General features: G+C 51.5%; 1 protein-coding gene across 2 annotated transcripts in view; it reads right to left on the reverse strand.

The window, feature by feature from the left end:
* PRDM6 (PR/SET domain 6) overlaps positions 1–13,615 on the reverse strand; it is a 63,016-nt gene that overhangs the window by 7,345 nt on the left and 42,056 nt on the right. The window contains exons 4-6 of one of the 2 annotated variants that reach the window (XM_032953509.2): positions 8,477–8,604; positions 3,288–3,412; positions 1,818–2,229 (exon numbers count right to left, since the gene is read on the reverse strand). In XM_032953509.2, coding sequence (XP_032809400.2) covers positions 1,818–2,229; positions 3,288–3,412; positions 8,477–8,604 — 665 coding nt within the window. Of the gene's footprint in view, positions 1–1,775; positions 2,230–3,287; positions 3,413–8,476; positions 8,605–13,615 lie in introns of both variants that reach the window. The other variant, XM_076066858.1, reaches the window with a different exon arrangement.

Here is a 13,615-nt window from a genome sequence, read left to right on the forward strand (position 1 = left end):
ATCCGCACTGACCAATGTGGAAAATTATGGTCAAACAAACTCCCATAACCAACACGGCGTGGGGCATCCTTCATCCAGCGGTGGATTGGCAAAGGACTGTCAATTATTAATGATTATTATTATTAAATGTATGCCTACGTAGCATGAGAGACCTGCGATCGTTGTACGACGTGAAAAATGTCGCTGCTACGTTCATGAACGTAATCATGTGGCAAACGAACAAAACAGAATTTGTACCGTGTCGATGTTGTGTCCAGCACAAGGCCGTAATTATAATATTCAAATATGCTCAAAATGTCCCCCCCCAATATAATGCTATAAAAATAAAATAAAAAGTAATAATAATTTCTATGCTATGTAAATAAAAAACAATTTGCTAAACCTTGGCCACAATATCTGGACTTGTCTTCATATAAATCAATGCATAGATTTCTGTTTATATGATTGTGGTTACGGTTGTACTTAATTAATCCCTAATCTCAAACATTACATACAATGAAGCAAGAAATGGTAAAAAAAGTAAAAACAGAGCAATATAATACAATACACCATTAGACATTATTGTAAAAAATAAATAAAAAGTCCATCCCATGTGTTGCTGAATTTTTTAATATTTTAGGCAGGAAATGGCAGGAAATTAGTTTTCAAATTTAGATATTTTTCTGGGGGGGGACCCCCTGAAAGATCTGGTCCCCCCCAATGTTGACTCCATGGCTACGGCCTTGGTCCAGCATAAACACGTATTTTCCTTAACGCTCTCTTAGAATGTGAAGACCCACGCAAAATGTTTTTTGTGTTCAAAGCGCACTGAGATTACGCAGAAACCTGTTGTGTGGGTGGCCGTGTTATCAGTTTGTTAAAAAAAAAAATCCAGTGCACAAAACTCCGAGCTGTCAGCTACCGCCCTGGGAGTCATGTGCTTGACGCCACATGGCCTGATGCGAGAGCTCTGATGCGAGAGCTCTGATGCGAGCGCGCTGATGCAAGCACCCATTCTCTGTTTTCATCTCTTGGTCTAGCGATAACGGGAAGGCCTCGCCAGCTCCACCACCACCACCACGGTCCGTCCGCCTGACTCTTTGTCAATGCAATTGACTCAGGGCGGTGACACGGGCCAAACACCCAAATGGATTTTTTTTGTCTTTCATGTGACCATTTGTAGGTTAGGCTTTTTTTCGGACCTGCCAGAATTACACCATCGATTTCTGCGATCCATTGTAACAATACACGCGCTGCAGGAATCAAGGTGTGATAACGACAGCTTTAAACAATGCGCCAAAGCAGACTAAAAAGTAGCGCCTTGTATCCACTGTGCTTTATAACTGATGGCACATGTTCTCATTATAAAGCGTCAAATACCAAGATCCCCCCATATAACCTTTAACAGACTGTTACGGCAAGCGGTGTTAGCACAACACGGTGGTGTGGCTCGCATCGTGCCCAGCCACCTTTGTCTCCCCAGTGCTAATGTTCATACAGCAAATCAGGTGCTCATTTACGGCTGAGTCGGCCTAGAAAACAGTTCAGATATTCTCCACTGATATCACCCATGGCAGGGAATCGAAATCGGGTCGCTGGTTTCGTAGCACAGCGCGCGAACCACTCACTACCGCTCCCCACACCAAAATGTCAACGCACGTTGTCACGTACACATGCAGCAAAAGTAAAGGGCAAGTGCATGTGCGTGTTAATGTGTGAATGTGCGCGCGCATGCGTGCTCGTGCTGGTGTGCGCTCACACTGTTCAGTGGAACAGTCTGATTTGGGCATTGTCACCTGCTCTTAGGAGTGCCATCAGCCATCCTGGCACTAACGCACCTGTCCGGGTTCTGCGAACACACGTGCATCTGCAGCAGGATTCGCTGCGTGAAGGTCTTGAAGCATTGGCCACACTTCCACAGGTGCCAATCACTGAACTCCCCACCCAGCTGGCTGGTGGACGTGGGACTCGCCAGCACCTTGTGACCGCCGAGCCCACCGCCCCCTGCGCCACCGCCGAGCCCGCCCAAGCCCATGCCGGAGCCGGGGCTGCCCCCCACGCTGGCGCTGCCGTTGCAGCCGTAGCTGTAGGCCGCCCCGGGCCTGTCGCCCTGCGGGTACGACCTCCCGGCGGCCGGCAGGGCCTGGCTCGGCCAGTGCACCGCGGGGGGCGGAAGCTTGCCCGCCTTGCCGAGGGGCGACAGGGCCTCGTGCCGCGACACGGCTTCCGCGGCAGACAGGGGCACGTTTGCTGCAAGAGAAGATTCGACCACAATCAGAAACTCTTATTTATCCTGGAGGAATCTGATGAGCTGTGAAGCTCTTTTGCACAGATGTCCAGCAAACTAAACTATTTTAAATTTTAATAGGTAAGGCTCACTGAGCTGTATCCCTCTTTTTCAGAAGCGACCTGGCCACAAATGACAGCTCAACGAATTGTGGCTTATCACGTGGACATTTATAGCAGCCGGAGGACCCGGAGAAAAATCCACGCGGCCATGGGGAGAACATGTAATCTCCAAATACGCAGCAGGTGCCAGGATCGGGATGGAACCCATAACCTCCAGGCCAGGTAGCTAACATCTCGCCACTCCAGCGAGATGTAGGGGCGGGTCAGCTAGTTAGAAGTTTGTTACATAACAGAAGGTGAGATTACTCTTTCCGCTCCGGTCAAATCGCAGCGAATGATGCACCACAGCTTGCGGCAGATGTCGGATGTTAAGCGGGGTTCAGCGTGGTTAGCACTTGGATGGGAGGCTGCCAGTGGAATACACCACAGGCGTGGCCAGGAAATGGCAGCGCACCTGTAAATGTATACATCTGTGTGGCGCTCTGCATGTTACTGCCTGTGGTTTTCTCCCGCAAGCCAAACACTCATTATTGACATTGGCCAAACATACAGGACCCTCTTGAAACTTTTGCTTACGTTTTCAAATGTAAGACTCTATTTCATGAAAAGTAAATAAGGAATGGCACGGTGATTCTGCAGCTGCGAAATGCCACGTGACGATAACCGAAAAGTGACTGTACTTAAACTCGAGAAGCCAGTTTAATCGTGGCTGGCTGGCCAGATCTGAACCCAGGATCTCATCACCGTTGCCATCTAAGTTTGTCGTCTTTCCGCCGCATCTCCCGATTAGTGCGGTTGGCTACGTACGGGTGCGAAAGCAGTTCAACAGACAACACACGCACGTAAGAGAACTCGCAAAACCAATGAGAGATCCGTTAATCCGCGTCGCGTGTCGCCACGGATTTTCCCGGCGAGCGCCGGGGTATCCACGGCCGCTGGTGGTGGGTGGAGGGCCGTACCGGTGTCGTCCTGTGCCACGTGCTGCAGAGGGATCCCCAGGAAAGAGGCGTACGACTCGTCGTACCACACCAGCAGCTCCGAGCCCCGAGGGATGTCGGCGCATGCCCGGTAAAATATGCACGACCTGCACAGGGTCGTGGAGGAAGAATGGTGGGGGGAGGGCGGGGGGGGGGGGGGTGAAGCGCTTGAGGCTCGGGGCATGATGAACGAGCCCGTCGCGAAGCGGCTCCTGCCGTTTGTTTTGTGTTCGCGAGCGAGCGAGAGAGAGAGAGAGAAAGCAACGCGTAGCTCGCCACAACGGAATCGGTGGGGGCAGGGGGAGGGGGGGCTGCCTCCCTCCCTCCCGGCTCGGCTGAACCTGCCGTCGGCGAACGCCGGTCGCACCTTCCCGCGGCCACGCGCGCGCACGCAATTAAACCACCTCCTTGAAGGTGACCTTTAGCTTCGTGGTGGCATCGGTGGCAGGAAACTTTGAGCAGGAATCTCGCTCCCGTCCTGGTTTGTCCCCCCCCCCCCCCCCCCACGGACAAGCGCCCTCCCCCGCCACTGCTGAGCTCGTCCGGCTGAGTCATTTCGAGTCGGCTGAAATTTTTTGTTTTGAGTTTTTCTTCAGTGTTTTATTATTATTATTATTACGAATCTCGCAAACGTGATGCATTTTTTTTGCAGCAAGCATGAGCCAGCGTTACCGGGAGAATGCATTGATGGTGCATTACACTCTAAGTGAAAACGGATAAACGCCGCGGAGATAGAAACTTGCGGGGGAATGGCACGCGCATTAGCGAGGCATCGATCTCCGCGCGGCTCTCGATCGCCGTGCCCGCGAGATGCTCTTGTTGCGCCGTTAGGGAAATTTGGATCGGCGGAAAAAACAAGCTCGTGAAGCTATAGGTCGCGGAGGTGCACAAGTCATGGCCAGTTTTTTTTCTAAAAGATGGAAATGACTTCAAGAGAATTATGCGATGACGTCAGCCCACACAGAGTCCTGCGACACTTTGCTCTTTCAAGTAAATGCAACAGCTCGTAGGAGAGCCGTTATCGCACGTGATGATTAATAGAACGTCATGAAATATCCAGATGGTCATTTTTATACGCATCTCCTAAACCAGACATGCATAAACACAAAATTATACGCACATAGTGTGAATGCAAAGAGTTTACATTGGACGCACATACTTGTCTGTGTAAAATAATATATATTTAAATGCACCCATTGTTAACATACGGTGAGGTGTAAGTACAATAAACACTGCAATGCTTTGCACGTTGATAAATTGCCACGTGCCACGTTACATGTGAGAACGTTCAGTTCGGAGTGAAAAATGTTTAGCTGTTTCAGTTTTACGTGGCGCTCTAGCCGTCTTTTTGTATCACACCCAGTGCTGGATGAAGCTCGTGCGGGGCCTGTAGCACAAGTTATTAAGGGGTCCTAAATAATAATAATTAAAAACACACAAATATTAAAACACAAACTTTTACTTGTATAGTAAAGTAATTGTATTGTTTTCATTTGCTCTACAGCCAGATAATATGACAAATCGCTAACCTTAAACACCCAGTCGTTCATTAAAGTTGAAGGCAGTTGAGTACTATAGTAATAGAGCAAGTGCAGAATCGCTGAACCGGAATTGATAGCTTGAAAGCATTTAGCGCGGGGCCCTTGAAAGTGCGGGGCCCGTAGCATATGTAGCTACTTTTGCTACGAGGATAATCCGGCACTGATCACACAAACACACATATGAACCCGGCCGCCTGAGTTTTAAACCCAGCCACAGCTAACGTCAGCGGCGAGTGATAAGTGAACCACTAGGTGCACGTGCCATTCCCGTGGATGATTTTTTTCACAATGTCTGCCACAAGTCAACAGGAGATGTCGGCGGTTAATCGAAGCGAGTTATGAACCCGACGGGCTGAGTTTGATTTCCGACCACGGCTAACGTCTGTGGCGAGCGATATATCTGAACCGGTCCTGGGCCTCCCCTTTCACCAACCCAGAGAGGCCAACGTGGGTAGCATGCGATCAAACAACACCTGGCAATTAAAATACATGAGAAGCCCTTCCTTCCAGTAGTGAATTTTCAAAGCACTATACATTCTAATAGTTATAATGTATTCCTCTGTACGCCAGGCCAAGTCCCTTGTTAAGTGAGGTATCTCTGCTGCTGTAACCCACAATACGCTAATCTTCCAAATGTGGTCAGCGTGACCTCGTTGGCGTGGCCTCCATAAATCATCGGTAGCACTAATAGAATTTAACAACGCGGCTTTGACCATTACAGAAATCGATGACGGTGCATCACAAACGATTCCTGGGGAAAAAAATGTGCGTGTTTTTTTGGTTTGTTAATTACCTTCTTCATGTTATTCAATGGCAAATTCGAATTTTGGCATTGACACTTGTAACTGACCGCTCCGATTGCGCTGTTTGTTTGTTTATTTCTTCTGACCAAACTAGAATAGCGTAGAAAATAGTGAAAAGCCGAACCTTATCTCAGAATGCATGGGGTGGGGGGGATCATTGAATGGTGTGTATTTCAAACAAGGGCGATGCTGTGTTCTCCAGATTACAAGATGCTGCAGCGAGTAATACGCACCCCGAACCTGTGCCCAGCGTCAAAAATGGTTCTACAAATCTTTTGACAAACGAACAGTACACTTTACCGGAATACATGACACACCCCAAATGTTTCATTATCATACGGGGGGGGGGGGGGGTGGAGGGGTGCCTCTCATGATCTGGAAGATTTGTTAAATGCAATCGCAAATTGAATGGCGATTAATTAACAAGAAGGTAAAGGGCAGTCTAGAAGAATAAGTAGGTCTCTCCTGTGCCAAGATGTCTAATGAGAGTATTACATAATTGAAATTAGAAGTGGCCAGCATAAAGCTTGGATTGCAGCGCGGGAAGGCTCCTGATTGTGAGATCATGAATCCAAAAGCTGGCCATGGTCAACTCAGCTTATTATCATCACCGCACCAGGATCAGTAAAACCAGCAATGGTTAGTGAAGGGGCCACCACTTTATGGTAAAAGCAACATTGGTTGTCCTGTGGACACTGGTCCCTTGCCATAAGAATGTGTAATTTCCACCACCAGCTAACATCTACGACATGATTTGAGCACTTCTCAGTGTCAATTTGAGATTTTCATACACGGATGCCGACGCTTCCTCGGTATTTTTATTTTATCAGGGCTCCATTACTCATCAAATGTTTTCCCGGTTGCAGCGAGGCTGAAGTAGGTCACACGTTACTATTAGGCATAGCCATAGCGACAACTGGGTTGGTTTTCTCAGTATTGCCCTTTTGTTGAGGCAGCTGATGTCTGGGAAAGCTGCGAGTCTTCCCAGGACTTTGAAAGTTGTGGAATAATAATTAATCACTCAAGGCAATGCTTTAACATGAAATTCTCCCCTCTTCCAGTATTGTGAGATATTCTGCTTCTCATGATATGTTCTGTGTTTTGATGATGACATGCTGGTGGATAGGCGTGTTGCAGCTGTTCTGCGTGTGATGTGCCGAAATATTTTACGGGTCACAAATCTGGACAGACCTGCCTGAAATTAATCCCTGGTTGTAAGCGTAGGAAAAGTGCAACGAGGAAGTTCGAGATCAAGTTGAGGAGGAGAGAAGCATAGCAGCAACAATTACGAAAAGATAAAAGCTGTGGAACTGGGCACATCCTCAAGGTGAGAGTCTGGTAACGGAAGGAAGATCTGCAAGAAAGATGTTGGGAATGCGCGATGAGAAGGTACTGTGCTTTAAGGGATGCTTTTAAAACGACTATTTACAAGACATTGAGAAAGAGGCCAAGACGCAGAAGGGTGCTGCTTGATGGCTTGAACAAAGGAGGGGAGCAAATACGGTGAAACAAACTCGAAGAAAACTCACGATCAGACAGGGCGGAGGGATTCATTGTTCATTTTTGTGTCAGACCAACGCGTGTGTGTCGAGAGAGAACTCGAGAGAGAATTCTAGAGAGAACTCTAGAGAGAACTCGAGAGAGAGAACTCGAGAGAGAACTCGAGAGAGAACTCGAGAGATAACTTGAGAGAGAGCTCGAAAGATAACACTAGAGAGAGAACTCGAGAGAGAACTCGAGAGATAACTCTAGAGAGAGAATTCGAGAGAGAACTCGAGAGAGAACTCTAGAGAGAGAACTCGAGAGAGAATTCGAGAGAGAACTCGAGAGAGAGCTCTAGAGAGAACTCGAGAGAGAATTCGAGAGAGAGCTCGAGAGAGAACTCAAGAGAGAGCTCGAGAGAGAACTCGAGAGAGAACTCGAGAGAGAGAGAACTCGAGAGAGAATTCGAGAGAGAGAGCTCGAGAGAGAACTCGAGAGAGAACTCAAGAGAGAGCTCGAGAGAGAACTCGAGAGAGAGCTCGAGAGAAAACTCAAGAGAGAATTCGAGAGAGAATTCGAGAGAGAACTCGAGAGAGAGCTCGAGAGAGAACTCAAGAGAGAGAACTCGAGAGAGAACTCGAGAGATAACTCTAGAGAGAGAGCTCGAGAGAGAACTCGAGAGAGAACTCGAGAGATAACTCTAGAGAGAGAGCTCGAGAGAGAACTCGAGAGAGAACTCGAGAGAGAGAACTCGAGAGAGAATTCGAGAGAGAGAGCTCGAGAGAGAACTCGAGAGAGAGCTCGAGAGAGAACTCGAGAGACAGCTCGAGAGAGAACTCAAGAGAGAATTCGAGAGAGAATTCGAGAGAGAATTCGAGAGAGAACTCAAGAGAGAGAACTCGAGAGAGAACTCGAGAGAGAACTCGAGAGAGAGAACTCGAGAGAGAACTCGAGAGAGAACTCGAGAGAGAATTCGAGAGAGAACTCGAGAGAGAGCTCGAGAGAGAACTCGAGAGAGAGCTCGAGAGGGAACTCGAGAGAGAACTCGAGAGAGAACTCGAGAGAGAACTCAAGAGAGAGAACTCGAGAGAGAACTCGAGAGAGAACTCTAGAGAGAGAACTCGAGAGAGAATTCGAGAGAGAACTCGAGAGAGAGCTCGAGAGAGAACTCGAGAGAGAGCTCGAGAGAGAACTCGAGAGGGAACTCGAGAGAGAACTCGAGAGAGAACTCGAGAGAGAACTCGAGAGGGAACTCGAGAGAGAACTCGAGAGAGAACTCGAGCACAGGGCCCCTGTCGTTTGGCAGAGGACTAGCGACGAAGCGGTGGCGGTCGAGGCTGCGTACTTGTGCTGCAGGACGGAGAGATTCTGCTCGGCACGGTGGCGGGCGCAGCGGATGTAGCGCATCCAGCTGCTCCGCCCGGGCTCGCTGCCATCCAGGAAGTGCAGCAGGCACCCGTCGCTGTCGTATACCTGCACGCATCGTATGCCAGAATTTCCAGTCAAACGGATCGCTCATCACCCCCCCCCCTCTCCACCACCACCACCACCACCCTGATATCCGACGATCTAATTCCGCATGTCGGGAGCGGGACGTCGCGTGCACAAGCACGCTGTACTTGCGGCTCAGATGGGTTGTTAAGCCGCAAGCAGGCACCGCCGTCTGTGTAGGTCGTGTAGCGACACGCTAACTCGGCAAAGTACAATCCCGCACGCGTGGCACGCGCGTCGAATTGCACGTGTAACTTTCTTGCTTTTACAAAGTACGACTTGCGTTAAAACTTGAAGCGCACGATTTAAATAAGCACGCGGAAAATTCCAGCCTAATGAAGTGAACACAGACACCTTTTTGGGTGGCTAGCAAGGGGATTGAGGAAAGTTCGAGGGCAGATTCGTGGACGAGAGGCTGACCGAAATGATCCAAAAGAGGCAACGCAACGACTGTGAGAGCTCAATGAAAGCAGAATCCATACGGGTGAGGGATGTTGGAACAGAGGCCAAGAGCCAGAAAGAGAAAGACGCTGCTTGATGGCTTGAAACAAATAAGTGTGGGGGGGGGGGGGAGGGGGGGGCTACAGTGAAATAAAGAAGAGGGCTCAAGGTCGGACAGAATGGAGCGAGTCAAGGATAGAGCGAGTCAAGGATGGAGCGAGGCAAGGATGGAGCGAGTCAAGGATGGAGCGAGGCAAGGATGGAGCGAGGCAAGGATGGAGCGAGGCAAGGATGGAGCGAGTCAAGGATGGAGCGAGGCAAGGATGGAGCGAGGCAAGGATGGAGCGAGTCAAGGATGGAGCGAGGCAAGGATGGAGTGAGTCAAGGATGGAGCGAGGCAAGGATGGAGCGAGGCAAGGATGGAGCGAGTCAAGGATGGAGCGAGGTAAGGATGGAGCGAGTCAAGGATGGAGCGAGGCAAGGATGGAGCGAGTCAAGGATGGAGCGAGGCAAGGATGGAGCGAGTCAAGGATGGAGCGAGGCAAGGATGGAGCGAGTCAAGGATGGAGCGAGGCAATGATGGAGCGAGTCAAGGATGGAGAGAGTCAAGGAGCGCACACTGTGCATATGACTCGGGAAAGACGACTGGACACAACTCTACAAAAACGAGTGGCAGAAAGAGCGTGAAACAATAAACGCGCCACTGTTAAAAATGAGACAAAAATCGAGTGATTCGGTAATCGAATCGCAACTCTGAATTACGGCAAATTCATTGCGGTGGTGAACTGTCACGCACACTGATGGTAAGTGCCGTATGCACACATCATGCATGTTTGTGAACACCACATCAAAAGTATGAACAGACCCACATTCAGTCACTTGTTTGAAATAAAACTAGCAGCCGGGACATCCTTTGGACGTGAGCGTCCGTTCGTCTCTGCGGTCAGCAAGCAAAACTTTTTTTTGAACAGAATAGCGTGGGTGCTCGTCGCTGAACGAGGGTCCTCCCCCCACCCACAACACCGGAACCTCCCCACCCAGGCCCCCCACCCCCGCCTCGTCCAACCCGCACCGCCACCTGCACCCTCCTCCTCATGCACCCCTTTCCACACGTGCCCCCCCCCACCCACCACGGCCCCCCAACGCACCCCCCACCCGCACTTTCCATCGGTGTATCCCCCCCACCCACCGTGCCCCCCTCCCCCCACCCCCACCACCTGCCCTCGGCGTGTTGACCTCTAGCCGATCAGAGCCCGCGCCGTGCGGCTCATGGCCAGCTCGCCAGCCAGCTAAACTTGGTTTGTAATCTAACATGATACCTCCTCACATAAGCGCTCTCATTCTCCGCGACCGGCCGAATCAAGCACGGCGTCTACATCACGAGGCTGCGTAGACTCGAGGAGGAAGAGGAAGAAGAAGAGGAAGAGGAAGAGGAAGAATAAAAACACATTCCCGTGGCCGGGTCACCGCGTTTCGCTTGCGCCGCAGGACGTCGGCAACGGGACGGACACCGCGCGTTGGTGCACACTAATTTGCAGAGCGGGGCAGATGGGGCCGGGAGGGCAGGACAGGGGAAGAAGGGGACAGAGGTCGCGGGGGTCGAGGTCTGCTAAGTAACGGGACGCTCTCCCCTCCTCCGCCCCGGCCAAGGTCCCATTGCGAACGGGGCAGCGCGGGACCTGATTAGGGCTGGAAAACTGCAGGCACCTCATCCATCACCTTTTTGTTTGGGGGGGGGGGGTGTGCGGGGGGGGGGGGGTGTGCGGGGGTGTGTGGGGGTGGGTGGTGGTCGTTGGCTCGCCTTAATCAGGGCCAGTGCGCCTGACTGGGGTGGGGCGACTCCCGGCACGCGCGGGTTAATGCCACAGACAGCACGGTGAAGCGGCGGTCACAGCCGCATAATCCCCGAGTCAGCGCCCATCATCACCGCGCGGACCCTCATTGCGGAAAATGCATGCGTTACATAACAGAGACGGAAGACAAAGATAACCCACCCCCTCGCCCGCCCGCCCGCCCGGCCCACACTCCGTATAACCCTACACAGGCTGCTGGGGAAAGTGCTCTGAGCAAGCAAATGTGAAGGCCGAAACACAATTTCAAGTTCTAATCTAGAGCTGAGTTGAACTAGAGGTGGCTGAGAACGGGTTCAGATCTTGGCGACTGGTATTTGCTGTGAAGCGAACGCGGTTCGCCGAGGTCGGAGTCAAGTGCACGAACTACAACGCGTCCACTCCCCCTCAATGTTACACGTGTGTTAGATGATAACACACACACACATACGTGCAATTTACACAGTAACACACAATTGCATGTACAGGGTCGGGACATGAATGCCCCAAAGAGGCAGACGCTTTATAGAACGACATCGTCATACGTTATCAAAAATAAGCAGAAATATACACGAGGACGATGATTGCTTGTGTTGCGATCGAAACGTCGTGATATTGTGATTATTTTCATTATTTTTTTTCTATCGACGTGGCTTTGCCAAAGACCCAAAGAATAGAAACAGAATTAAACAACAACAAAAACCCGCCGTACAAACACACCAGAGCCATGCCGGGCAAGCAACTAGCGCAGCTGCCCTGGATCTCTGCGCTCAGACGCGGCAAAAAAAACCCGCTCTATCCCCAGGCTCCTCGCACATTCGCTGAAGGGGCTTGCGTCATCGAAAGCGACGTGGCCTCAAGTCCGCGCAGTTTTTTCCGCAGTGATGGTACCCCCCACGCCCCCCTCGGCTATATTTTACGCCCGTGGAAGCTCGCCAACGCGGCGTCGTATCTGAGGCCCGGGCCACTCAAGCCGGTGGCGACTTCTCCTCCGCGAGAGATTTCCTCGCTGAGCCCCGGTGCTCTATCGCCACCGCGGAACAGCTGGCAAAGCCCCCCCCCCCTCCCCGCCCCCCCCCCCCTGCGGTTTATCTATCTCACACCTCGGGCGGTGGCGTGTTTTTTTTTTTCTCTCATGGAGGAGGTCACGGGCTGAGAGGCAACGCTGCACGGTCCAGCGTGCCGCACGCAATGAAGCACTGGAGCTGTGATGACACACACCACCACCACCCCTCTCTATCTCCCCGTTGCCTCGGGCTCTATCTGGCGCCGGCCACTCTCCCCGGGGGGGGGGGGGCCTTTACTGGCTCACCCGCGAGCACACATCTCCACCTTGTTAATCGAGTGGCCGACGTCACCCCACTCGCGAGCGAGGGGCCCAACTTCACCAAAATAGCGTTGGGCTCACGGCCCTCGTGATGACGGGCGACGGAGGTGCAAAGTGGGCCAAGCAGTGGTGGCGTCTGGGACATCACGCCCGCCGCCGGGATCATCACGGCGGCCCATTGAACGCGCCAGCCACGTGCGGAGGCGACGAGCGTCGGCGATGGCGGCGAGGCTCTATTTGATTTGACTTTGCTTTGCTTCGCTTTCACAAAGCAATTGATATCAAGAGTTATATTCCACACCCAATAGGCCGATCAAATACAACGCACGTGGACCCGAGCTGCATTTAGCAGTGAAATGCACGTGATTGAACACGTGTTGCATGATACAGCTGCTATACACAACACACATATTATCCGTTAACATTACACTATTATGATGTATGGTGGGCCAGTGGATCCGAGGAAAACTCCTCTCATCCGCGGCTCTGCTGTTGCAATTACTGGCAAATTTTCCGTGATTCGTTGGCCTCCCTGCTCATTATGCCAGATAAGAGGGGGTTCTCTTGTAATAAAGCAATTCAAGCGACAGAGCCACGAGCTGAGGCACGCAGCCGCCTGACGCTCATCCCTGCTGAACGATGAAGGTCCAGGGAGGGAGCGAGCGAGTGAGCACCGCCCCCCCCCCCTCTCTCTCGCACGTGCACACAACGCACCAGGTCACGGGGGGGGTTGATTTATTGCCTCGCCCGGACCTGGATCTGAACACAGTGCAGGGCATTGCCTCCTCCAAAAAGGTAACGCTAATTAAGCGATAGAGAGGTAATAATGGTTGACAGCGCTCACAAACACTTCATATCTGTGCCCCGTGGCCACCATCCATCATACGCTGGGGTGAGGGCACGGGTGGGGGGGGGGGTGAGGGCACGGGGGCCGGGGGGGGGGGCTCTCGCGTGATGCCCCAAGAACTATTTCAGTCTCGGCCCTGGAGAGAGACCCCGACACTGGGCGGTGAGAATCCGTGCGTGCGTGGCAGTCCCCGCCGTGTGGCAGTCTCCGCCACTCGGCCGTCATGAAACGTTGGGGGGGGAGGGGGGGTTCGACAAAGGTGCGCAGCGTTCAACCAGTGCCGGATTATACCAGTAGCAAAAGCGGCCACATATGTAGTAGTAGTTACATACTAGCTACATATGTAGTAGCTACATATGTAGTAGTATGTAGTAGTAGCTACATATGTAGTAGTATGTAGTAGTAGCTACATATGTAGTAGTAGCTACACATGTAGTAGCTACATATGTAGTAGTAGCTACACATGTAGTAGTAGCTACATATGTAGTAGTAGCTACACATGTAGTAGTAGCTACATATGTAGTAGTAGCTACATATGTAGTAGTAGCT

The sequence above is a fragment of the Petromyzon marinus genome, chromosome 13 (genome assembly GCF_048934315.1).
Source record: "Petromyzon marinus isolate PM22_M1 ecotype Great Lakes invasive population chromosome 13, UKy_Petmar_22M1.pri1.0, whole genome shotgun sequence".
NCBI classification, from domain to species: domain Eukaryota; kingdom Metazoa; phylum Chordata; class Hyperoartia; order Petromyzontiformes; family Petromyzontidae; genus Petromyzon; species Petromyzon marinus.